General features: G+C 43.8%; 2 protein-coding genes across 13 annotated transcripts in view; one reads left to right on the plus strand and one right to left on the minus strand.

Annotated features, from left to right (window-relative positions):
* The window catches only part of ACOX3 (acyl-CoA oxidase 3, pristanoyl), a 61,236-nt gene extending 34,981 nt beyond the window's left edge, over window positions 1-26,255 (minus strand). For 2 of the 9 annotated variants that reach the window (XR_005225234.2, XR_005225235.2), the window contains exons 1-7: window positions 25,872-26,234; window positions 17,014-17,198; window positions 11,890-12,123; window positions 10,610-10,684; window positions 8,156-8,245; window positions 5,776-5,919; window positions 3,499-3,587 (exon numbers count right to left, since the gene is read on the minus strand). Coding sequence is in view for 7 of the 9 variants with exons in the window: in XM_007069692.3 (XP_007069754.2) it covers window positions 3,499-3,587; window positions 5,776-5,919; window positions 8,156-8,245; window positions 10,610-10,684; window positions 11,890-12,123; window positions 17,014-17,217 (836 nt within the window). In the remaining 2 variants the exon portion in view is untranslated. Of the gene's footprint in view, window positions 1-3,498; window positions 3,588-5,775; window positions 5,920-8,155; window positions 8,246-10,609; window positions 10,685-11,889; window positions 12,124-17,013; window positions 17,233-25,871 lie in introns of those variants that run through there. The other 7 variants (XM_037898143.2, XM_037898145.1, XM_037898142.2 and 4 more) reach the window with 7 other exon arrangements.
* A 658-nt stretch (window positions 26,256-26,913) lies between these two features.
* TRMT44 (tRNA methyltransferase 44 homolog) overlaps window positions 26,914-27,468 on the plus strand; it is a 31,922-nt gene continuing 31,367 nt past the window's right edge. For 2 of the 4 annotated variants that reach the window (XM_037898147.2, XM_037898148.2), the window contains exon 1: window positions 26,964-27,236. In XM_037898147.2, the coding sequence (XP_037754075.1) occupies window positions 27,035-27,236 (202 nt within the window). In that variant the 5' untranslated portion in view covers window positions 26,964-27,034. Of the gene's footprint in view, window positions 27,237-27,468 lie in introns of all 4 variants that reach the window. The other 2 variants (XM_043544719.1, XM_043544718.1) reach the window with 2 other exon arrangements.

Raw genomic sequence — 27,468 nt, forward strand, 5'->3', positions numbered from 1 at the left:
AATAAAAAATAACTTATACCCATTAGCCTGAGAGAGGGGGGTTAGGGAAAGCAAATTGAAAGAGTGGTTAGAATACCCACAATTATTTTAAATTAGCAGATGTCCTAACCAAGGTAGGGGACTGTCTCATGACATTTACACAGCATGTTGTGTGCTATTTCTTTCTTCTAATGTACTGCATGGGCTTCCAATCTAAATTACTGTATGCATTTTATATCAAAGTACTGATTACTGCCCATACACTTAAAAATAAACTGTGTAATGAAAAAATGTCTACAGGGGCTCAGGATTTTAGAATACAAATATCTATAAAATAATCTACCGTTTCAGCAGTGATGCACACACATTATGGACACACACACGCCAGATTAAATGCTTTCTGTGTTTGTGGATCTGTACTTAAAAACTATTCTGCAGTTCAAATATAAATTTCAGTGTCATTACTCCATCTTTGCATAAATACGAAGCTGAATTACTCCATTCAGTTTATTTAGACACATACAACAATGCCACCTGCTGGACGGTAGCTTGTGGTACATATGCAACTATGCATTACATTTCAAAAAACAAGTGGAATCATTAGAAAAAAGTATTGTGGAAAGAAAGAAAACAAGAAAGAGCTCAAAATAACTGACTTCACGCTGGTGTTGTTATTAGGGGGAAATCTACCTGAATTTCCTATTGTATTTCTTCTCCCTGCACCCTGTATTTCTTCAAATGGCCTGCCTTATGGGACTTTCCTGGAGGGCAATGATGCCCGGAGAGAGGTCTATTAATGAAGCTGTGAGTACTGGAAAACAGGCTCAGAGAAAATGGAATCATTCATCCATAGCTGCTTAAAATTTCAGATTTTTTTCTCTGAAAAGTTAGCTTGGTTGTCCCAATTTTGGGGCTGTGGCCTCATTCTCTCAAGTAACTTAAAATGAAATATTATTGGTGGTGGGATATTTGCCTGCTTTGTTTTGGACTGATGTGCTGGTGTTTATCATCTTTATTCTCTTGTTTTCAATGCGTCTGACTCTCACTTCATTTTATATGGTTAGTTTTGTCCTTGCTTCAGGGCCAGATTAACTCTCCTGTGGGCCCAGGGCTATTAGATTTTGTGAGGCCCCTGTATACAAGTCTTTTTCCTAATTTAAAACAAAATGATCACAATTATGGCATCAAGGCTATTAACGCTATACTAAGCTTGCCTTTTAATTAACATAAACCCATTTTGTGGTTACATTTGTGTCTTAAAACATGGAGAATTCAAAATAGCCTACTTCTTACCTTAGAACAGTTGTTATATTAGTTTCTTTCTGGGAGGGAGTTTGGGTGCAGGAGTGGGCTCCAGGCTGGGGCACAGTATTGGGGTGCAGGAGAGGGTGAGGGGTGCGGGAGTTTGGGTGCAGGAGGGGATTCTGAGGTGTAGGCTCCGACCGGGAGGCACTTACCGGGAGGCACTGTGTGCCCCTGGGGGTAGGGGGACACGGTGTTTCTGTGAGCTGCCCACGCCTGCAAGCACTGCCTCCACAGCTCCCATTGGCCGGTTCCTGGCCAATGGGAGCTGCAGAGACGGTGCTGGGGGCGGGGGCAGTGCATGGAACTCCCCCTCCCCCTAGGGCTGCAGAGATGTGCCAACAGCCGGCCGCTTCCAGGAGCTGCGTGTGGGCCATGGCATGCAGGCAGCCTGCCTGAGCCCTGCTGTTCCGCTGGACTTTTAGCGGCCCGGAGAGCACGATCGACTGGCAGAGGCTCCAGGATTGACCAGTGAATTGCAATTGATGGGTTGGTGACCACTGAATTGTATACAATTATGAATTTATTTTTGCGTGGCCCCCTTAGCCCGAGGCCCTGGGCTGCAGCCCCTAAAGTCCCTGCATTAATCCTGCTGTGCCTCGCTTTGATCGGAGTTAAAATGTCACTGCCACCAGTGGTCTGAGACTATGTAGTCACTTATTTCACACTGAAATAAACATTTTCATATCTAAATGTTATTATGGATAGTCTCTCTAAGGTCTGAAACTTAGATTTCAGCATTACTCTAGTCCTCCTCCACCAAAGCTGCCTGCTGTTGCTTCTGAGTGCTCAGTGTGACTGTGTCCACCAATGTGTGTGTTCCTAGTTCTCCCCTCTCAACAGTGTCTACCGCTGAGCCATTAACTCATATCTGCTTCAAGCCCAGGAGTGTGCTTTGCTGAATATACATGCTTAGACTTGTTTTGATTAAGTTTGCTGTGGAAAACCCACATTCTACTTCTGTAGAGCAAGTGGATAATGAGAAAAATATCAGAAGAGCAAAGGAAGGTATCCAAAAAAGTAGGTGAGCTGGTGGCTAAAGGCTGTGTTAAATTGTACGTGCAACACTAGTTGTGGATTTTTTGGTATTTAATTGTAACTTTAGGGGTTAATCATGCCTTTCCCTATTAATTCAATAACTGTGTAAAGTGACACAGCAGATTGCCATAACGGGCCAATTGTTTTCTTTAATCACTAGGCCACTAAGGGAAGGAAAAGCACGAAAACAATGTGAATGGTGTTTTGCTGTAGCCTGGTGAATCTGGCATCCATCCATCTGCTCAATGGAAGCTTCAGCATGTAGATCTGATTTTTCTCATCTTCTGTCCCTAATGATCCAGAAATGTTCATCCCTTCAGATTTGCCATCCCTAAGAATAAGTTTTTTGATATATGGGCCAAGATGGTCTTTCATTACTGCAAGTCTCTTTCTAGCTGTTATAAATAATGATTAAGTCCTTCAGGAAATACAAGGAGCCCACAATTTTTCTGGTTGTCATCTGCACTTAACTCGGATTACATCAGCCTTGGCTCAGTTTCTGCAATATGTTCTTTTTGTGTGATGTTGTGTGATAGGGTGTACTGACTCTTTGGACTATATGGAAAGAAATCTATTTGGCCAACAGTCCCCTGCATCAAGCTGATGTTTGGAAGAAAACTCTACCACCTTACCCTCTAATCTAGGGGAGTTTATCCAGGAATCACAGAGGCTAAACAAGATGGTGAATTTGACTGGGGGGCTTGGTTAACCCTATATATTGGCTAACTATAGACTTGCTCACCTTGCTTAGGTCTGCCCTGGGGGCTCAGAAACCAGAAAGACAGTTAAGTAAGGATTCTTGCCCAGAGAGCTGGGGAAGATAATTTGCGATTACATGTGACTATTTGTTTCGTTCATTGTAATTGTTGCTGGGTAAGTACAGTGTATATTAATATTATTATTAGAACACTTGGATGTTCACAGAGTATGAATGGTGCTATGTACAAAACAAATCTACTGCTGTAGAAGCTAGAGAATGGAAAAGCAATGGTGGGTATTAAAATAGAGAATACGAATACTGAAGGGTCTTCAGTTTATATTTTGTAAATAACAAAATATCTTTACAGTAAGTACTTGCCTCAACAGAAACATGGAACAGACTTAGCACTTTTGCACCATTTATTTATAAGTAGCAATATAAGTATAGTGATTTTCTTCATTCAAATGTTATTGACTTACCCATTATCCAAACCATTCTGCCCAAGTTTCTTTCCTATGTCACCCACCATCACCCCTGGCATAGGAAGCAGCGTTTTTGTATCTCGAATCTATGTGCAAATTAAATGAAACATTATTTTAGTCCTGAGAAAACTAAAGCTCTTGATGGAATCCTTTCAAACAGTGAAAAGTACTCCCAATCTATTTTGTTATTAGCATTTAAAAAAAAAACCTCACTATTTTTCCAAATACAGATAAGTAGAATCCAGTCTTGGATATAGTTTCTGCTTAACACACTCTTTCGTCCAGGATACTATAAATTCAATAATGAAAGCAACTTGGAAATCTTTCACTTTCTTTGATAACATGCCACTAATTACACTATCATGCTCCCAATGTGCATCTATATAGAAGAATCTTCTAATCACAATTAGCATGAAAACCTTCTTTTGGTCTATGTGGACAGGAACAGGAATCAACAAAACTGATTAACTTTATGTACTAATTGTGTCTTGCCTTTCCCAGGGATATATGACATGTTTCATCTGGTCAGCAACCCAGTTCGTTTAAATACGTGTAGCTTTGCCACTGCTTCTGCAAGTTTTCTACTGAAAATGGCTCCAATCCTGCAAGCTGATCTGTGGTTGGAACCCTGCTTCCATGCAGATTGGCTTGTAGGATCAGAACAAATACTGATACCTGAAAGAGAGGGCTTGAAAAATTGGCTCACCCATTTCAAGGAGGAAACTTTCCCATGAGAACGTGATCAATTTCTGCAAAGTCCATGCTTTCATTTAAAAATAAAATTTGGTAGCCCTTAAGATTACATAGGTAACTCTCCAAATGTGCCCAGCATGTGAACTAATGCAGAGCCCATAGGATTAGACCATTCATTTGTGTTTATTTTGTTTTTGCAAACAACCTTCTTTACACATTAGGGTTTTTATGTTTACTGATTTTTAAAAAAATTTCTTCATGTTTAATGCCCAGAAGTTCCTTTACATTGACTTTTCTATGACTAAGCCCCAGGAGGTCTCCCTCTCCCTGCCACAAGTATCATCTCTCCCTGGTTTAGGCTTGCCCTTCTCTCTTCCCTCTGTTGTGGTCACACAAGGACCAAAGGGCACTACCAACTACAGCAGGCTTGCGCTACAAGATGACATCCATGACCAGCCAGTAGGGAAGGTCATCCCACAGTGGATGCTGCAAGACAATGTTTTCTAAAAATATCATGTTTCACAAATATGTCAAAGGACTGTTTTCGATCAGGCCATGTTTATGGTCACCTAGTGCTCACATTCCAAATGCAAGGGTAACCCACTGGTCAGTGTGTGCTAGGCAACCCTTTCTGTGCCCAAATCACAGACAATGTGAGTCTGTTAGAGCCCCTGATTCTTTAGCGCGAGCTATAGAAAACTCGCTCTCTGAGCTTTTAGGTCCCTGATTCAATCCCACTGTCATCCAAGATGACATAAGCAGCTGGAATTTCAGCAGTTTGTAGCATCCTGCCTGCACATTTCAGTTGACATTATATGCTCAGGTTCTACCTTGCCATAAACTAGCAGTGGCCTGGCACAGTCTATTAGTATGTCACAGTTGGAAAGCCAGTGTTTGCCTTTCGTTTCACTTGCAATACATGCTGCCACTTGAAACGTCACAACTCACTCCATAAATTCCATTTTTTGCTTCATACATGTAATGTTCAAAAAACAATTGAAAAAAATCTATCCCCACTTCATTCATTCCAGAAATCTGATATTTCAAAAAATGATGCTAGAATTAATTACCATGTTTTTGGCCCCTTTGGGAGATCCACAGAAGTCAATGCAGGTGCAGCGTGCAAGTGATGAGGATCCTCATTAGAAAACAGGACCTGATCTAATGGTCACTGAAAACAATGGAAGTGTTTCTACTGTTTGGCTTTGGACATGCATGACATCCAACATATGCCCTCACTTATTCTCACTGTATTTATTATTATATATCTGTCCAGTTTGTGTTAGGCACTTTCCAAACACTTAGGGACATTTTCTGCTCTGAGGAGCTCCTGATCTAAAGTATTTCACACTTTGTAGGCTATTTCAAACTTCATGTGTGATGCAATAATATGGAGATTCATTTCTACTTTCTAGTTATAGCAATTTGCTACTATTAATTCGACTGTATTCTTGCCTCAAAAGCACAGTGATCAAATAAATACTGAAGTTTGGTAGAAAATGTTAAAGACATTTTTACAGAAATTGATTAATGGACATAATACAGTGACATGAAAAAAACAAAGTAGTACTCTTTTCTCACCTGCACAACAAAGGAATGTAATCCGTGGCACTGCCCATCAGGAGTGTACAGCTGGGCGTAGACGACAGCATGAGTGGCATTTTTCCCCATGTTGCCAACCCAAAACTTGGCAGCTTCAAAATCAGGAGTGTTGATGATAAATTTCTACAAACAGTCAAAAAGGGGGAAGTCTGAAATCATACGAATCAATGTACATCCATCACTTCTTTTTGTTTGCTGCCACTGTAACATTTTGAAAATTGCCAGCATTTCATACTGTACTTCGATCCAACATGCTCACAACAATGAAAGTGAATTTGACAGGAATCTATCGGGCTGAGCTTTATTCTAGAACATGTATCTAGGGAAAAGTCAGGGCAGAACAAGAGGGCGACTGTCAACCTGAGGCCTAAAATTCAGCCTTTCAACTTTCTTATAACATGAGGAGGGGAGGGAGTGCCATGGAGACACACAATGGTCTCTGGGTTTGTTTTTTTTGTGAATGCAAAACGCTCCTGACATTTGGGCATAATCAGGCATCTTGATATCAGGCCCTATTCTGCAATGTGCTCCTCACCCCACAGACCCCATTTGCTTCAGTGGGACTTTATATGTGAGGACAAGTCTTCCTTCACTGAGCTGATTGCAGGAGAGGGACATGAGGTGTTATATTGCCTAACTGACTTAAACAGAGAAAAATATATCTGCAATCATTTGCTTTCACCAATATGGAGGCTCAGTGAAGGGCAAGCTGGAATTTTTGCCTAGTTAATGGCATATACTGTGCTTATGTTTTCAATCCCTAATTCCCATTGCTTATTATTTTAGAGCCACTTTATGACATACAAGACATGTCTACACTGAAATCACTGAGTGTGATTGCAGCTTGTATAGACATACCCACAGAAATAAGATGGATTTTATCTGAGACTGTACAACTTGCTGGACAGCTTCTGAGCAGCCTCCCTGGAAGGCTGCTACGGAGCCAGCTGCTTCGGGCACTGGAAGCAGAAATTTAAAAAAAAAAAAAAAATGGTTTTGGTTCTTCCAACACAGAATTTTTCTGAAAATGTCCCTCCCAGGGAAAATTTCACATATCTGACATTTTGTTTCAATTCAGAATTAATTTTTTTTTAAAAGCAAAATTTTTTTGTGGGATGGAAATTCCAGTTTCCACGCAGTTTTATTACTACTAAAATGAGCAAATTATTAGTTATTGTTAATCATAGAATCATTTTGGCCTGATATCTTTATAACAGATGTGATACTCTGTATCTTGGGGGAACTCCCTGACCCCCATGTTCATCCTTATAACATGATTGTGTGGTATCCAATGCAAAGTTTGTCATGTCAGGTGTCTTCGGAAGGCTCATGATGCACTGAGCATTGTTATTATAGTAATGTTCTAGGTTATAATTTCATGTATATAGTTATGAGGCTGAAAATGTGTCCTCATGGCTTAAAATAAGCCCAGGCAAAACTCTCCAGGAACAGAGGGGCAGTTCACACCTCATCAGGGCATGTATGGGACAAACTCAGCCCAGCCTCACAGGAACAAAGGACACTGGCCCATGCAGCAACAAAGGATCGGTTGGACTCTTGACTGAGTCATCCCTCTTCCCTTGGTCAGTTTGGGACTACGATGAGGTAATGCTCACCTGACCCTGAAGTGGGTGGGGGGGCAAAGTCAAAAGGAAAGAAAGAACGAACATGATAAAAGGGAGAGACGTTTGCCACCTACATCTACAGACACCACCACCAAGTGACTGAAGTGCTGATCAAAGGGGAGAGCCTGGCTGAAGGGCAACCAGCCAGCCTGTGGTGAGAAGCATCTAAGTTTGTAAGGGCACTGAAAGTGTTAAGACCAGCTTAGAATGCATTTTGCTTTTATTTCATTTGACCAAATCAGACTTGTTGTGCTTTGACTTATAATCACTTAAAATATATCTTTTGCAGTTAATAAATTTGTTTGTTTATTCTACCTGAAGCAGTGCATTTGGTTTGAAGTGTGTCAGAGACTCCCCTTGGGATAACAAGCCTGGTACATATCAATTTCTTTTCATACAAGCTTGCAGCGTCCAGTGGGCATAACTGGACATTGCAAGACAGAGGTTCCTAGGGTTGTGTCTGGGACTGGAGATATTGTCATTCGGTTGCACAATCCAAGCAGTGGCTGGTCAAAAGTGCTCACTCATATGCTGGGAGCAGCTTACATGCTAGAGGCTGTGCGTGAACAGCCCAGGAGTGGGGGTTCTCACAGTGGAGCCGGATAAGGCTGGCTCCCAGAGTCGAGGATTGGAGTGACCTAGCAGATCACTGGTTCAGATAATGCCAGAGGAACGTCACAACAGAATGTAAACAATAAAGTACCAAATGTCACTTCTGTAGGTTACAGACTGACCTGTGTGCTGGGGTCGTATCTGGCAGTTGTCCGTATGCCCTTGGTATTGCTGCCATGGCTGACTTCAGTCAGAGCAAAACATCCAAAAATCTAAACCGTGAAACAGGAGGTGCAAATCAACTCAATGTTAACATGGTAACTCAAACATTTTAAAAGTCAAGAGTGTTACTCAATATGGTATTGCTGAAAAAATGAGAGTTAATAAAAATCAAGCTGCTTAGTAGGAGGTTGCATTGGGCCAAATTCATCCCTTTTGTAAACCAGCACAACTCCTGCAATAGGGTGGCAGTGCTTTTCCACTGAGCCATCTTTCTGGCAGGTGTTGTAATCCGCAGGGAGCTGCTGACTCATACTGGCAGGTGCAGATTATTAATTACATCCATCATATAAGAAAAGCGGGACTGGCTCTTTGAGTAGAACTGTTGCCTACAAGACAGGAATGGCGGGTCGGTCTCTCTGTAGGGAAGTCATAGGAACAGCCAGTGCTTAATTTATGCCAGGGCTGAGCATCGGCACCTTTAAGGCTTGGCAGTTCATAGCCCTGGCACTTCTGAGCTTCCTGCATCAGTTATGAATATGAAAAATTGCTTGACCCTCAGCACCTTATTGATTGAGCCCTGGTATCTCTTTCATTACAAATTAAGCACTGGGAACAGCTAGTTTGGAAAAAGATTAGGCTGTCTATGTTTTATTGAAAAATTGTCAATAATGCAAACACTTGGAAGGGGTAAACTCAGACTAAATCCAGAGTGGGTAAACTCTTTTCTTAGCAAGGTGCGAAGTCCACCGGCTCGCAATTCTACTGCATTCAATGAATTGCATTCCCTTACACTAGGGCTATATTTGGCCTGTTATCTTTATTCTTGTGCATCCTAAAAAGGCAGGGTAGTACAATTGGATTGGGGTGTGATTGGAAAGCAAGCCCGCACCGCACTCAGTCCACAGCAGCGGCTCGGCTACTGTCCCATGAAGCTGGGCCCAGCTTCCCGCTCCAAGCATTGTGACCTGGTGTGTGGAGTCAAAGAACCACTCAGGTTTGACCCAGCTGCCCCTCTATCATGATGGAGGGCTCCCTGGGCCAAATTTCAGTGAGTGGCACTGCAACCCTGTGTGCCAGGTCACACCACCACTCAGTTTGGGAGCCCTTTCGAAAAGGTGGAAAGATTAAACTGAAACCTAAGGCAAAACTACTGCAACAGATACAAAGTGCTAAGCTCTATTTGATGCTAAGGGTCTTTAATTGTGTCACTAATTGGATTCATATTGGTTTAACAGTGAGCCCATCTACATAATCAACTACTTGCTACATAACATGAGCTGATCAATAAATAAGCATTTTTTTAAAAAAAGGAATGAAAGAAAAAGATCACACAGTATTTCAAGTTAGTGGCAGTAAAATTTTGCCAGTATCACTTTCATTATGCTAGTTATCCTAAGGGAAAAAAATGAAATAAAATAAAATGCCTCTGATAAACAGGGGGTGCTCTTTCACAATAATTAATACTGTATCTAGATCTGTCATTAGTGTGATGTTTCTGGACTATTGAATGGAATGGATAATTCACCCTAGGGCTCTGACTGGGTGGCAGAGCCTGCCAATGTAGAGAAAGGTGAATATTAGAGAAGGCCTCCTCTCTCTAACAGCATAATCTTAAATCTCCTTAAGGACAATGCCAGAGCAAGTAGCGTTAATGGCTCCAGCCCTTCCTTGAGGAGCACCCAAGCCAGTACGACATAGCATAAACAGAATGGGTCAGGCAGATTAACAGAGCCAGACACTAAGGTGGATCTGGGCTGGCTAGGACTCAGAATGTGAGTTGGTTCACTTCTGTTTCTGAAACTTAAGAGAAAGCTTAACTTGTAGTGAAGTGTAAGAATAGACGAGAGTAAATATACATGTTGGCTCTCTTAAAATAACCTTTTTCTCTAATGCTTTGTTCTAATGGCTAAATAAAAATACTTTGCTTTAAGAAGTCTGTTGGTCAATATCACGAGTCACAGGTTCTGGCAGGGTGGAAATGCAGGTGCCTGAGATCCAGTCAGACTTGCAAGGTAATAAGTGGTTTGTATCCGGGCCCCAGTATAATGATATGTCTAGACTCCAATCACAGGGTATGACTGCAGCTCAAGCAAATATTTCTGACCTACTTTTAACATCACTAGCTCAAGGCTAGCACCATGAGTAAATTACCCAGAGTTCTGGGCAGGCTTGTGTCACACTACCGTGGTTTCACTGCTCTGGCACTCAAGCTAGGCATCTACTCGAGCTGCAATCACACCCTGTTATTGCAGACTGGACAGACCCTAAGAGTGGAAGAACTGCAAAATTCCACCCTGAGTCAGGTAATGGTGAAGGGCTGAACACCTGCATTCAGAGATCAAAAAGGGCCAAGAGGTGCTGCTAGCCCCTTAACCATGACAATACCCAACCCTGAAAAGTTACCCCAAAATTACCTCCATGTTACTGGTTTGTTTCATGAATTCCTGATGCCTTTCAGAGCCAGTATTCGCAATTGCACCACCGAACACCTGAAAACACAAAATGAGAGAGATGACTGTGAAATCCCTGTCAAAATGCGCTTGAATAAACACAACAATCACTAAGCATGACATTCACCCTTAGTAGGGGGCCAACAGAAGCGTCCAACACTTACGTCTCACTTAAACGCTATTTTCAGGGCTTAAAGCGGTGATCTGGCTTTGTGCTAGCTCCTCTGCACTGGACTGAATGTCATGCAAAGTCAGAACACACTTTGCATTATACGGAAGAGGCACCTAGGATGGAATGGGTCATGGAGACGTTGCTCCTCATGACAAGCCCAGCTTTTGGCAGCTGTAACAGAACACTCAGCGGGTTCACTTTCCACTGGCGTCTGTAGTTACAGGTGCAAAAGCCCAGTTTAGGGAGGCAAAACCTTTGAAAACCTACTAGCTCACTGCACGTAGTTTGGTTTTAAATGACTTGGGGTCTGAATCTGAAGTTGGCCAGCAAATCCATCCCAGATCAGCAGTAATTGAAAGCTTTTACAATCTCATGCTGTTCTAATTACAAAACAGTTGGTGGTCGTAATTCAGTTCCTGCTGGACAGCTATCTACGTCACAAAATCACAACCACAGCTGGTACTAAGTAGTAGAGCTGGCCATATAGCAGAAGAAATCATCAATCAAATAGATCATTTAATGGAAACAGAAATAGTCACTAAATAATGCATTCAGCCAATGTGATTCAAACATCTCTATTGACTATCCTTACTGGAAGATTCAACTGAAGGACAAAGGATTGAGGGACAGATCCAAGGCCCATTGAAATCAATGGGAATCTTTCCACTAGCTACAGTGATTTTGGGAGCATGCCCTGAATGAACAAGGCCAATTTCCCCTCTGATACAAAAAAGGGCTGGCCCCTCCAAGATGGAGGTGAGGCTCATGTGTGGAAGTTTTCAGTACCAACACCTCTGATGCACCTGTTCTATTATCCAAGAGTGAAGTCCTGGCATTACTAAAGTCAATGGCAAAGGTGCGTCCCATCGATTTCAGTGGAATCAGAATTTTGCACCAAGCCTGTCCAATTCCTCACTTTTAAACAGTTTAACTCACTTTTCTTATTTAAAAAGAGATAAATAGTTGTATCGAGATATTGTTTTTAGAAAATGTTCCTCAAAGAGGGGGGGAAAAAAATCTATGAAAATGCAGTGCGACACAGTAACAAGACTTTTCTCTGAACTGAACTTACCTGAGCATTTAACAAATATTTGGTACCTAGAGACCAATCATACATCCCCAGGCAGTTTATAAGAACCATAATTTTTAATGGCTTCTCCATGATATCTTCCAGTTTAAGAAACTCATATTCAAAGAGCCTTTTACAGCGTAGGAACGTCAGCTCACGATACTTCTCAAGGGTCACATCTTCTCCGGGGTAGCGAGCAAAGACAGGATCATTTTCAAAAGCAGAGAAGATTCTATTCTTGAGGGGAGAAGTTGGCAATAGATATTTAATACCAGAAAGTTGGAAGAAGTTCAGTATTAAAGAATCAAGTTAATTTTCCTCCCTGGCTGAATTAGGCTTTCTAGCACAGCAGCTGTTTGTTCAGCCAAAATAAAGAAATACATATCTAAATAAAATTTAAAAACACAAAAGGCTGAATTAAAACAACTGATATATGCAAGAGAAAAATATATTAAAATGTGGTTTTACAGATAATGTGAGTGCCAGATGCATCTTTCAAAGTGAGGCAGCCACACACTTAGCACTGCATGAGTCAGAAGTTCCTGTAAATTGCCATTTATTAAAATTAAATCTCCACAGTACTGGATGAGTCAACATATCCCAGGAACAGTGTTAGGCCATAGTTGCCTCACATGGTTGCATTTTAGCTGCATTATTATTTGATTATTGGCAGGAGTCTAATATTGTTTTAGTGCTAGTCCTCCTTTCAGCATCAGTGTAGAGCGCTGAGGGTCATATTCAGGCTCTTCGCCAACTAGCAGTGGCTGTGTAATGCCATTTCAGCCATTATGTGGCCACCTATGACTGCTCTCTTCCCAGAAGGGAGCAGTTGCACAGTCCATCTAGTCCAATTGCCAACTATTGCCACCAGGGCTGAGTTCTAGGAACAGACTGCGCACCTTCTAATGGGCTAACTTGGAGCAGTTCCTTCCCTGGCTGACTGACTGATAATCTGCCCAGAACAATTTTTAAAGGGAGCTTGTATCTGTGAAGATGTCTGTGTCTTCTTAGGCAAACAGCTTCATTCATATAATCTAAGGAGAAACACACAGAGCTTTTGGCAGAAGATGTGCCTTTCCCTGCTCTTCAGAGAGAAGGTGACTGGGAGGAAAAAGAGGGAACTCTCTCTCCCCCCATGAAGACTATTGTATTAATTTTGATGAAATAAATGGGCCTAAAGAGTGAAAGGTGTTAACGTGACCCTGAAACTGTCGAACATTAAACTGTTTAAACAAGGTTTGGGGTTCGGTATACAGAGATCTTTTATGTTGTCACAGATCTCTGTATACCACATCCCAAACCTTGTTTAAACAACATAAAAGAGTGGACAGGAATGGACTTCGTGGAGACTCAAGCACTGACACACAATCGTCAGGAGACAATTGGTTGATTGCTCATCAATGATGGTGCCCCAGTGACCAATGCACTTATGGGAGTGATGATGATGATGATACAGAGATCTCAACCTGCTTAGTCCCATGACAAGCACACCATGTTTGTCACCTTTTACCATAACCCAGCTCATAACAATATGCGGTCTTGGCTGGCTAAGCCAGACTCTTATTAGACAGAAGGAGAAAGGAGAGGAATAGGAAAGAGAAGAAATGAAGCAGGGAAGGAAAAGGACTGAGCAAGAGATAGAGATGGAGGGTGAGTCTGTCTGTCAAAGTGTCACATCCCAAATGGGTGTTTGGAATTCAGCCAGAGCTAGTGGAGGTGATGATGTCATGCCAGTCCCTTTCTTGGCCTGGTCTGGTCAGGACTTCTCTCAGTAAATGACAAAGACCCAATGGTATTACAGGACATCCAAGGAGATGGTGGGGGTGGCAGCCATGATGGTAAAGCTTGTTGCAGCAGCTGCTGGCAGACAGCTGCTTCTTCTGCTTAATTTTCCCACCCCTAGTGGTTTTTTTTCTTCTTTTAAGACCCCAAAAGGGAGTGATGGGCTGAATAGCCCATCCCCTCATTATTTTGTTTACTAATTAGGCCAAATTTTTGACACCCCAGTTTTTGTCAAGGTAGATAAAAATCAATACTTTAAAATAAAATTAAAAAAACTCAATTTTTTTCATTTAAATTAAATACAGGTTATTTTAAAAAAAGTAAACCTAGTTAAAATTAGATTTGAAACTGACAATCTATGTTAAGGCCTAAACTTAATATCTATTAAAATAATTTAAATTAAATACAAAAAATAATATAAATTACTACATATTTTTGCCTAGTTTTAATGAAGGTCAAGCACCTGGAACTAGATTTTGTTGAAGTGCTAAACCAGCTTTTGACAACAGTAGTCTTTTCTTCCGGTGCAGAGAATATTTTCTTCATTACAGTTTATTCAACGTGTTCAGTTCAATTACTAGATCATTCAAATTTAAGAAACCAAATGGAAGTTGACAAAGCAGAAAACACTTGTTTTCCTCTTCCAATCTATGAATAAAAACTAGGTGTGAGAGGATGAAATCTACTGGTTCTAAAATATCGAAAGACATGGTGACCGGAAACAATCAGTTCAATTCACTAACTACAGATAATGCTTCCTCTGTTTCATAAATCAGCTAGTTTTAAATACAAACCATGTTTTGATTAACATTTTTATGTATTCAGCATATTAAAACTAGTTTTATTTAATAAAAAAAAATAAAGTACTGTTGTGCATTTTTAATTAAATATTCCATCCAAATAGTTTCTCAAATCACAGGTTTTAAAAAAAAAATCTTCTAGTAAATAAGAAATGCATCATTCACCATTTTCTAATAAAATATGTAAACACTAACAATCTGAATAAAGGTTAACTTAAGCTTCGTAATTGCTTAAATGTACATAGATATTGTGTATCCTCCCGATTAGTGAAAAGAAGCACCAAATTTAGTGTAAAGACTATATTTAGTTGCAAATCAGCATGTTTTAATGGTTACCAGCCAATGAGAATAAACCTCTCTTTAGGAAAATAACTAAAGTACAAATGCAAAACATGATTAAAATCAATGATTTAAATCAAGATTTCCTGCATGCTGATTTAAAATCATGATTACAAGCAGTCATTTAAGTCACTGATTTAAAATCAGTCCACCCTGATTTTGGTCCATTGATTTCTTGTTTCATTTTTTGGTTTACCAGGCATGATCTTAACACAGTTCTTTAATTATGGTAATAGGCTTTTTGTTTAGACTATTTTTTTTTGTTTTTGTTTCCCCTTTGCAGTTTCTCTCATTTATTGGAACATTTGATAAACTTTTAATTAGTTTTTATTAGTTGAGCTTACAATTAGGATCAATTTGTAGTCCCAGTTATTACAACAGTTTTATCTGCCTGTGCAGCTCTGCAACTCCCTGGTACAAAAGGGTATTTTTGTCCTTTAGCTTTTCAGTAGGTCAGCCAGACGCAGAGCAAGATATTTACAATCTCTCTGATCTTTTAAGGTTTGTGTATCTAAAGCCCAAAGATACTTTTGTGATGCTAGCAGACCAGGTGCCAGCTCAAGCCAAAGTCCCCACATCTCAAGTGATCACTGGCAAATATATAGCTGGTATCAGTCTGGCTTGCCTGTGTGTAAGTATTGTTAAAATTGGTTCTTGAAAGTGTTTAGACTTCATTGAATGCTTGTGACTTGATTTGTTGCATGTATTAATCTCACTTATAACATCTGTTCCCATATTGTATGGTAATATTTGAGTGGTTGTATTGTGAGCCTCTGTGACTCACCAAACAGTAGAGAGACATTAACTAGGGTGAAGTGCTGATCTTCAACAGAAGACGTTAAGTCCTGTCCAACAGGAAAGGTCTATCAGCACCAGACGGACTATTGTGGGACATTAAAGAGGACAAAAGACGTTTGTTCTGCCCTCCTCCATGTGAAGATGAGTCATGCAAGTGGATTCCTCCCATCAGGGCAGCTTGCAGCTCAGGGCATACAGCAAGAGGGGATAAAAACTCCTAACTATCCCTGCTTGGATTCTGGGGGTTGGGAGGAGCATAAGCAAGAAACCCCCAGATGTTTAGTCTGGGTTAGCCCTAAAGGACATATACAACTTTTTTATTATAGCAGCTTCTATTATCTTTTGAAACTTAAAATTGTAACTCATTTGTGTATATATGTTTACCTGTTTTAACCTTATAAATAACTCTTTTGTTTCCTTTTCCTATTTAATAAATATTTATTAGCGTTTACTAGAGGATTGGCTACAAGCGCTGTCTTTGGTGTGAGATCTAAAGCGCAACTGACTTGGGGTAAGTGACATGGGGGTAACCTTAATATTGCTGTGATTCTTGGTGAAGGGATAATCTATCTCAAAAATATGATCACCTGGGGGCTGAGATCGATCAGAGTACCCAAAGGGACTGATTCTATGTTAATGCTTTTTATAGTGCCTGAAGAGTTTCCACATGATAACAGGTGGTGCAATCTAAGGGCAGGTCTACACTTAAAATGCTGCATCAGGACAGCTGCACCAATGCACCTGTGCTGCTGTCACGCTAAAGTAAAGATGCTCCTATGCCGACGGGAAAACTCCTCCTGTTGGCGCAGTTAATCCACCTCCCCGAGATGTGGTAGCCATGTGGACAGAAGAAGCTCTTCCGTCGACGTAGTGTTGTCTACACGGCAGGTTAGGTCAGTATAACTATGTCAGTCAGGGGTGTATATAGGGTAGACCTGGCCAAAGTACAGAACTCACCATTTGGGATTTGTGCCCAGTCTCCTAACAGTCTGCCCTGAGGCTGGTACTCCTGCTCTTGAGTCAGTGCAAGCAGCACTACAACTTCGATCTGGATAGGGTCTTATGCAAATATAGTAGGTCACTGCTTTGTTAATTGGAAATGGAGACTTTAATTTGGTGTCTGCTGTAATTTAGTGTTGCTTCCCTATATTCATCATTAGTAGTTAAATAAAAAAAAGTGATATTTGATCAGTGCATTGAAAGAAGTATTATTTAGAAGTCAGTTCTACTCTAAAAAGTGAATACATAAAAATGGTAAACCACTTGAGTGCTGATAGTCCTCCAGTGCCTCTCTCCTCAACACTGACCCGTCATTTATTACTTCAGCTTATGCCCTCCCCTTCAAAAATACCCTCACTTTCCCCAGACAACATAGCAATCCTTGGAAAAAAACAAAAACAAAACTTACCTTGAATTGGATGAGATCTTCTTCATCTATAAACACTGCCATCTCCTTCCAGCTGAAGGAAGCCCTCTTACGGTACTCACAAAGTGGCCCCTCAGGGAAATCTGGTAGCAACATGTCCCAAGAACTTTGGTTGCAAGTGGCTTCTTTCAGATCACTAGTCGATGCCATCTTGAATTTAAACACTTCTGCATCCAACAAGAACATATCTCCAATGAACTAAAACACTGAAAATGTCTATTTCTTCCCCACAAGTACTTTTATCAGTGGATAAAAAAGGGAATTAAAGAGTGTGTCAGTATGTACCTCATCCTTTGAGGCCCCAGAGCCCTACTACACCCTGCCACAAAAGAAGAGCAGCAAAGGTGGGTCCTCAGGTCTTCTTAGAGAGGCCTCATTCGAAGCAGCCAATCAGACCCCAGTAGGCTCTGTTAAAAGGAGCTGCAGGGGCTTAGCAGCTCAATTCCTGGCTTGGGCTAGAGGGACATGGAAGGGTACTCTGCTCTGGCCAAAGGGAGCTGGACAGGCTGCATTAGCTAAACCTGTGAGCAAGAGGAGCTGAGAGCTGTAGCCCTAAAGTAATAGGCAGAGGTAAAAAGGCTTGGTTCAGGAGCAACCAAGTAAAGGAAGCAGCACATTGCTTCTATTTATAGGGTCTCTGGATTGGGACCTGGTGTAGCGGGTGGGCCCAAGTACCCCCATCAGCTAAAGGGGAAATGGCCCAAGCCCTGAGAAGGGGATAAGGCTTATTTAGAAGCCCAAACAAAGGGCTGGAAGTTAAGGGCTCAGGGACAGGGCTGAAAGACTCAGTTTGGTGGACTCTTGGTTACTGCACACCCCTCTGCCCCCAAACCCCCAAAAAACAGAAACACCAAACCTTGAGATGACTTGTCTGGAGAGTTGATGCAAAGATAACTGGTGAAGACAAAGAGGCTCCAGGGAGACAACCCTGGGGGCAGTGCTCTCTAACAGGGCAGGGAAGGACTTACAGTTAGCCCAGAAGGGTCTGAGAACTGAGCCCAGAAAGGGGGCTGAAGACACAACAAGGGTGCAGCAATAGTTCTTGTTGGGCCTTTGTTACCCCGGAAGGGGTTTATTCATGCCTACTGACTGTGTGTGACTTGGCTGGAGGGCTCAGCCACTGAAGATCTGCCTAGCGAGGTTGGCTGCCCACAGGGGTGCCTGGAGAAAAAGAAGATGGCGGCACCACATCCAGCTCACAGAAGTAACTCCTGAGAGGTGAGTGCATCCCATCACAAAATTCTTCATTAAATCCATACATAATCATTCAGAAGGGACAGGGACTACAGACTCAACTGTTAAGACTGGCCTTCTCTTTTTCTAACTTAACTGATTTAGTACAAGTTAAATAACTGTCTTTGATCAGATACAAATGGCTTATATACTCTTATTAAAATGTGAACTGAGCAATGTGAAAAAAATATAATTTATGCATACTAATAAAACTAGATAAAAGGAAGATTTAGATAAAAGGAGAAGCAGAAGAAAGTGCTGTGATTTAAACATCAGTAAAAAGATGAGCTCGCTCCCAAATGAAACACTGTATTAAAATATCAAAGCATCTCCACACATGCAAAAAAAACCAAAGCGTAAAATGCAGGAGATGAAAGCATTTCTTTTCTTCCCTGACTTGCCAGTTAATGTTCAAACGAACTATTCCAAATGGCATTTGTCAGTCAGCACTTTATAACCAAACGTTTTATTCTCGCCATATCACCAAAGTGACCAATGAGTGCCAGGAAGCCAAGGAAGCCAAACTAGACAGAAGTGATGTTGGCAGGGAGACAGAACTTTGGGGAACTGGCAGGAGCTCTGACCTCCCCTTCCATTGAGGTCATCTGCCCTTGTGATATCCCGTACACCTATGCAAAATGCATGTAAAAATGACTGTAAAATACTACTAAATCAGCATGGTATCACTCTGTACCTGCAGTACACAGGTATAAATGGGAAGGGCAGAATCACTACCAGGCCCTTTGCATCCACAGGCTATTTAGGGTATGTCTTCACTACAGAGTTAACTCATGCTCTTACTTTGCTGTTGCTTCTATGGCCCTTCCCATCCACACACATAAGCCCTCACACAATCCAGACTAGCTGAGTAAAACTTTCACTCCGGGTAGTAACCCACCCACTTTGCAGTGAGACCTCAAGCTAAACCACTTGAGTGCTGATAGTCCTCCAATACCTTCCTCCCACAATGCAATGGGAAAGTCATAGAGCGTCTCCTCTTACTGCATCACAAAGAACCATGGGATATGCCCCTAGAAATCCTACAAACACATGCTGGGGGGGCACAGTACCAGTGAGGACACAGTAACTTGGATAGGGCTTTGCGGTGTGGATGTTCACATTGAAGGCAGGCTAACCTGGGTGCTGATCACCCAAGCTAACTCTGCAGTGAAGACATACCTTCTGTGTGTGTGTGTGTGGGAAAAAAAAACAAAAAAACCAGCAAACCATCTGCGACCATATCAAGACACAGTTGCATCAAGAACAGACTAGATTAAGCCCCCCGTGAAAGGGATACCCTCGTGACAGCAGGGACGGCCACTGCATTCTAAACTTGTATTTTCAGCCACTTAAAACTTTCCCCAAAATACTGACTTTTTAGGCTGCAATGACTTAGAAGCCTAACTCCTTTTTGTAATTTCTGAAGACCTCTCCCCACCCAAGGACTAAAATTGATGTGTTCTAACATTGCCCTGGATCCAGCAAACTGTGGGTAGAAGTCTCAATAAATAACTACAAATACAAATTATTCATGTCACAGGATCCAGACAGCTACGTAAAAATGTTACCTTCTCATCTAAATCATTGCTTTCACTATTTCCATGAAAAACCCTTCTTTTCTACCTGCTTGTAACTTTTCTCAAATATTTTCCTTTAGGCTGAAATATAGAATCATAGATTATCAGGGTTGGAAGGGACCTTAGGAGGTTCATCTAGTCCAACCCCCTGCTCAAAGCAGGACCAATTTTTGCCCCAGATCCCTAAATGGCCCCCTGAAGGATTGAATTCAGAACCCTGGATTTAGCAGGCCAATGCTCAAACCACTGAGCTATCCCTCCCTCCTGACATCACATGCATTAAACAAGTGACTTGGAAGGGGGGAAGCCAGGAAAGCTCCCCTATTCTCCTCTCTAAATTGACTAGTTCCTGGTTCTTGTTACACACTGAAAAACTTCCTAGACAAAGAATGTACCTCTTCCCCTGCACACTTCTTTTGTTGTTGTTGTTTATATTACCATTTTCTAGATAGATTACAATGTACTAATGTGTTCAGACTGGCAATGTAACCTTTGGCTGAGCACAGAGGTTTTGTTACCATGTCTTTCATTTGATAGACTAATATATGTATTCATAAAAAGAAAAGGAGTACTTGTGGCACCTTAGAGACTAACCAGTTTATTTGAGCATGAGCTTTCGTGAGCTACAGCTCACTTCATCGGATGCATAGCATATCGTGGAAACTGCAGAAGACATTATATACACACAGAGACCATGAAACAAAACTTCCTCCCACCTCACTCCCCCGCTGGCAACAGCTTATCTAAAGTGATCCTCAAGTAGAGCCATTTCCAGCACAAATCCAGGTTTTCTCACCCTTTCCCCCCCCCCCCACACACACATACAAATTCACTCTCCTGCTGGCAACAGCCCATCCCCCTTTGAAACCCCTCTTTATAATGCGCATGATAATCAAGGTGGGTCACCTCCAGCACTAATCCAGGTTTTCTCACCCCCCCCACCCCCCCCTTTTTCCAAAAACCACACACCAAAAACCAAAAACCGAGCCCCCAACTAAAACCCCTCCAACGCATTATTAAGGATCTACAACCTATCCTGAAGGATGACCCAACACTCTCTCAAATCTTGGGAGAAAGGCCAGTCCTTGCCTACAGACAGCCCCCCAACCTGAAGCGAATACTCACCAACAACCACATACCACACAACAGAACCACTAGCCCAGGAACCTATCCTTGCAACAAAGCCCGTTGCCAACTGTGCCCACATATCTATTCAGGGGACACCATCACAGGGCCTAACAACATCAGCCACACTATCAGAGGCTCGTTCACCTGCACATCCACCAATGTGATATATGCCATCATGTGCCAGCAATGCCCCTCTGCCATGTACATTGGTCAAACTGGACAGTCTCTACGTAAAAGAATAAATGGACACAAATCAGATGTCAAGAATTATAACATTCATAAACCAGTCGGAGAACACTTCAATCTCTCTGGTCACGCAATCACAGACATGAGGGTCGCTATCTTAAAGCAAAAAAACTTCAAATCCAGACTCCAGCGAGAAACTGCTGAATTGGAATTCATTTGCAAATTGGATACTATTAATTTGGGCTTGAATAGAGACTGGGAGTGGCTAAGTCATTATGCAAGGTAGCCTGTCTCCCCTTGTTTTTTTTTTTTTTCCTGCAAAACCCCCCCCAAGACGCTCTGGTTAAACTTGGATTATTGCTGTGCACATTGTAAGATGAGCTGTTGCCAGCAGGAGAATGAGTTTGTGTGTGTGGTTTTTGGAAAAAGGGGGGGGTGGGGGGGGGTGAGAAAACCTGGATTAGTGCTGGAGGTGACCCACCTTGATTATCATGCGCATTATAAAGAGGGGTTTCAAAGGGGGATGGGCTGTTGCCAGCAGGAGAGTGAATTTGTGTGTGTGTGTGGGGGGGGGGGGGAAAGGGTGAGAGAACCTGGATTTGTGCTGGAAATGGCTCTACTTGAGGATCACTTTAGATAAGCTGTTGCCAGCGGGGGAGTGAGGTGGGAGGAAGTTTTGTTTCATGGTCTCTGTGTGTATATAATGTCTTCTGCAGTTTCCACGATATGCTATGCATCCGATGAAGTGAGCTGTAGCTCACGAAAGCTCATGCTCAAATAAACTGGTTAGTCTCTAAGGTGCCACAAGTACTCCTTTTCTTTTTACGAATACAGACTAACACGGCTGTTACTCTGAAATATGTATTCATGTTACTTTAATTGATGCACCTAGATGTGGAGGCAACAGGTGGCGTTGTAAATCCTTAAATAAACAAATAGTGCTCTCCATGGTTTTCAGGTCTTTACTGACTTCTGCTCCCCAGCTAGGAATTTCACAAAAATCACTCCAAAGGTGTTCATACTTATTATCATTTTGTAAGCAAACATGGAATTCACCCTCCCTCTGACCTTATGCTATGCTCATAGTCCAGATATAAATTACTCATCGGAGACACTTAATGACAAAATACAGGGTCTAGAATTCAAACTCAGCTTTTGTTTAAAAGTGCACTGTCTAGTCAATGAGAGAGTTTGTTTTAAAAGGAATAATATTTATACTGCGGCATTTGGAACCCCTCCCAAATATTGCAGAATCCTGCTGATAGAGGTCTCCATCCTGCAGCTGGATCTGTACAGGCAGAAATCTGTGCCTGTGCAGAGTACCACTGAATTTAACAGGACTCCATGGGGGTGTGAAGATTTAGTTGCAGGATCAGGGCCATATAGCTCAATTATGCCCTACAGAGATACCATGGGGTGCACTGGAGAATCTCTGGAAGCATGCACAGAGTGCCTCCACTGTTACACCTTTCCACAGGGTGCAGGACACTCTCTCCCTGCAACCCGCCAGCTGCATCTTATTCTCCACCCCTTTTGAAATAGCTTGTGCCACTAGACCTACACAGTCCTGCTGCTGCAATTGTACCCAGTAGGGGGAACATGGGAGCAAAGGAAGGAAGTGTCATGGTCCAGATTCACTCGAATATTTAGGTACCACTGCGATCCACAAAATTAATCCTGCTTATCTTCCACCTAAACTGTAAGTGCCTAAACAAGTGCCTAAGGGACCTATAGTGTAGACAAAGCCTTATACAGCAAAAATGGAGGCCCTAAGTTTCTGCCCCAGAGAGGCAGCTGGACGTCTCTCATGCCTAAGCCCCAGCATGATTCTCAAACCAAGTGAAAATAGCTGTTGCCTGGCCTACCTTGCCTGCAGGGCCTTATCCAATAGGCATCCTTTGAGCATGCCTAACTGCACACACAATGGTTGGGGGGAGGGAAGGAGGCCACCTTCCTTAATAACTTTAGTCCAGTTATTCGGGTAGTCCCCTAGGATGGGGAAGATCCCAGTTCAGTTCCTCCTCTCCCTAATGAGAAGGGATTTGAACGGGGTTCCCCTGCTCTCAGACAAGTGCCCCTGCAGGGTCTGATCCATTGCTTGGTGATGCAACACCTACGTCTCTGCTGATTTAGGCCCAAGTGCTCTTTCATCCCATTGTACACCCACACAGAGAGGGGGCAGATGCTCAGCTGGTGTAGACTGTCATAGCTCCATTGAAGGGAACAGAGCTAATAATCACCAGCTGAGGATCTGCTTCAGGGACTCAACATAATCAGATTTATATGAATTTGAATCCTTTTGGTTTGAGATAATGCTACCCTGATCTCTACTCAGAGACCGATGGCCAACTCGTTTATTAACTTGATCTTGGATTAACTCCTTTTGAGTTAACATAAAGCAATCTTGAATTACTGTTACAATGAAAAGAAAAGGAGGACTTGTGGCACCTTAGAGACTAACAAATTTATTTGAGCATAAGTTTTCGTGAGCTACAGCTCACCTCATCCGATGCATTCCTGTAGCTCATGAAAGCTTATGCTCAAATAAATGTTAGTCTCTAAGGTGCCACAAGTCCTCCTTTTCTTTTTGCGGATACAGACTAACACGGCTGCTACTCTGAAACCTGTTACAATGAAAGTTTGAGTTAATCAAACTGCTGTTAGGTAAACTGTTTAAAAACAAAAGTTACCGCTGGCCCCCTCCCACACACACACACACACACACCAATTTTGGTCTTTGTTCCCCATCTTATGATCTCACCTTTTCTCCTCATCCACCAGCCTACAGGCTGCTGAGGATCTTGTTCTTGCAATAGCTCTTTTATATTGTGTTTCAAACCTGAACAGTGAGGGAGGACTCTCCCAATGTAATCCCAGATATGAGTAGAAGGAGGGGGGAATTCGAGCCATGCTGATTGAGGGGAAGAGATAGATGGGAAAGGCATAAAGATCAGCTTGCAGTGGGCCATAAAAATGCCAGAAATTAATCTGCATGCAAAAATGGGCAGAACCTACTGGGTGAAAATCTGAAAAGCCTGAGTTCCACTAAAATCAGGCCCATGGAGTGCCCGCTTGGTGGTGTAGACAGAGGAAGTTCTCTGCTACCTCCTACTGCAACCTACTCACAGAAGCTTACCAGAGGGTTGCATACTTGTTCATGTGGGCTGACATCCTGTGTTATCATGCAATCGGAGGCTGGAGGTGGGGGACTGGTTGGAGTGGAGCGTGGGACCCAGCTGGGAGGGAAGGAGGCAAGGGGGCTGGCTGAGTGTATACCCTGGCCTACGTAAACGACGAAGGAGCAAGTGACCCTTTAGTTTACCAATAATGGTTTCACTCTTCTCCTTTCCCACTTCTCTCTCTTCTCTATTTTTAACCCCTTAGCATCTCTTTCCCCACAACCTGATCCTCTTAGAATGATGCCACAGCACAGCTTTGCAGTTGTGGGTGATGAGAATGTTTTGGAAGAGGAGTGGGTGGTAGAATTTCTGGGTGCCATCCTTCAGACACACAGGAGAGTTAGCAGCCCAGCATTGGTGCAGTGAAGATGCTGAGGAGCTGGCTTTAGAAGAGAAACAAAGTAACAGGCAATGGAAAAGAGCTTGAGCTGAAGCAGAAAAATAAACAAACTACTCTTCTGACACTCAGGCAATTAAAAAAAAGGGCAAGTCCATGGGGTGGTGAACTGGGCAGAAAGTCAGAGCTTCAAACCAAAGGATACAGGTTAGACTGATGTGAAGCAAGGAGGAAAACAAGATCAGAATCCTGCAATGAATGATGCAAGTGTGTAACTTCATTACATGGTAGCTCCATGGAGCTCAATGAGATGATGCATTTGAGTAAATTAATGCTCATATGTAAGCATTTGGAGAACTTGGGCCTTTTGTGTTTTTTAAAAATTCCATGACTTTCTTTACATCTTGGGATTTGTGTGTGGATGTGACTGTAAACAACTGGACCTGTTTCACGGAAAGCTGCCAAGTTAAAAATGGGGTACAGGGGGGAACTCTTTTTAGTAGTGAAAATTCATAATTGCGTAATAATAGCTGCCGATAAATCAGTACAGAACCATTTGCAATATACTGCTGAGAAATAACCAGGCACAAATAATGCAGCCCAGACACTCGTGAGCGATCGGAGTTCAGGGAATGGCATAAAGTAAAAGAACTGTCACATATCAATACCACTACAGCAGCCCAACATACTCCTTGGGAAAGGCCGCTGCAGTATAATGCACAACCATCAGCGTGAAATAATTAAAAACGCGGTACAGAAATGACCCTCTGCTGTCCAGCCAGCCAGAAACGCAACAACAAAGAGGGAAGAGTAAACTACACACTGAACAACCTGTCAAGGTTTTATTAGAGAACCCTTTATATATATGGATTACAACCCACGAGGGACCCTTTCAATGGGGAATGACTATCACACTTCACCGCCTCAGGGCCACCACCTGGCCCATCTCCCTCCCCGGCTGTGGGTGAGGAGAAGGGTCCCGTGAATGGGACACTGGGAAGCCAGGGAATCGGACACTGGCGCCAGAGGGCTGGTACAGAGGAGAGCTCGCCATGGCTCTACACGGGGATCAGCTGCTTCTGCTGTTGCCTTTGGCTTCTCCCCTTCGCTGCCAGGCTGGCTCTGGGGTGAACCCCCAGGACGCAGCCAGCGGGAAGGGGGCAGCCAGCGGGACCCCCAGCGGGGCGGAGAGTCACTCACCTACCTGCCGCGGCCGCCGCCCCAGCCTGCCTCGCCGCAGGAACTGACGGAACAAGCCTGCGCCTCGCCCGCCTCCTCCCCGCCGCCGGAGACACGCTCACCCCGCGACGCCGGCCGGGCTCGGGCTGGCGCCGCGGGCGGCGGAGGCGGCGGCGCGGCACATGGGGCTGCTGGCGGGGGCGATCGCGCTGCGGGACAGCGCCGCGCTGCTGCCCCGGGGCTTCTGGGCCGCCGTCAGCGTCTGGCTGGAGAAACCCCAGGTGGTGAACAAGAGACTGAGCGGCTCCCGCATCGAGGCGGAGAGGAGAGTCCCCGCCCCGGCGGCGGCTGGGCGCAGGGCCGGGCCGGGCGGGGGGACAGGGGCCTCGGAGAGGAGGGGGGTGACTGGGGATGGGGGAAAGGGGACAGGGGATGGGAGTGGGGGGAGGGGGATGACTGGGGATGTGGGGAAGGGGACAGGGGCAGAGGAGGGGAGGGGGATGACTGGGGATGGGGGAAAGGGGACAGGGGCAGAGGAGGGGAGGGGGATGACTGGGGATGTGGGGAAGGGGACAGGGGCAGAGGAGGGGAGGGGGATGACTGGGGTTGGGGGGAAGGGGACAGGGGATGGGAGTGGGGGGAGGGGGTTGACTGGGGATGGGGGAAAGGGGACAGGGGCAGAGGAGGGGAGGGGGATGACTGGGGATGTGGGGAAGGGGACAGGGGCAGAGGAGGGGAGGGGGATGACTGGGGTTGGGGGGAAGGGGACAGGGGATGGGAGTGGGGGGAGGGGGATGACTGGGGATGTGGGGAAGGGGACAGGGGCAGAGGAGGGGAGGGGGATGACTGGGGATGGGGGGAAGGAGACAGGGGATGGGAGTGGGGGGAGGAGGATGACTGGGGATGGGGGAAAGGGGACCGGGGGAAAGGGGACAGGGGATGGGAGTGGGGGGAGGGGGATGACTGGGGATGGGGGAAAGGGGACCGGGGCAGAGGAGGGGAGGGGGATGACTGGGGATGGGGGGAAGGAGACAGGGGATGGGAATGGGGGGAGGGGGATGACTGGGGATGCGGGGAAGGGGACAAAGGCAGAGGATGGGAGGGGAATAGCTGGGGACTGGGGGCAAGGGAGGGAAGAGGAGAGGCAAGTGACTGCTGGGGGTGGGGCTGTCCCTCCTCACACAATGCTGGAAGCTCTCTGGAGTGATTTCTCTAGCATGATTGCTCAGGAGGATTGGGAAATGCCAGCCTTCGTTAAAGAACTTGGGAAAGAGAATCAGCCTGAGACAGATGCTTTCGGCCTCGATGCGGTCCTCAGAACTCTGTTCCCTAAAAGTCACCTTCACCATTGTTCCACTGCACCAAGAAAAGAAATGGTCATAAAAGGTAATTTAACAAAGGGGATGAATGACAACAAAGAGCCAGAGTTGTGGAAACTAGCTGGGGCTTTCATATGTGCAAATTTCAGCTGCCTCCTGGACCCATAGCAAGAGGGGATCATAGAAGACTGGGTTGGAAGAGACCTCAGGAGGTCATCCAGTCCCTTGCTCAAAGCAGGACCAACACCAACTAAATCATCCCAGCCAGGGCTTTGTCAAGCTGGGCCTTAAAAACCTCT

Source organism: Chelonia mydas, chromosome 4 (genome assembly GCF_015237465.2).
Source record: "Chelonia mydas isolate rCheMyd1 chromosome 4, rCheMyd1.pri.v2, whole genome shotgun sequence".
In the NCBI taxonomy this organism is placed as follows: domain Eukaryota; kingdom Metazoa; phylum Chordata; order Testudines; family Cheloniidae; genus Chelonia; species Chelonia mydas.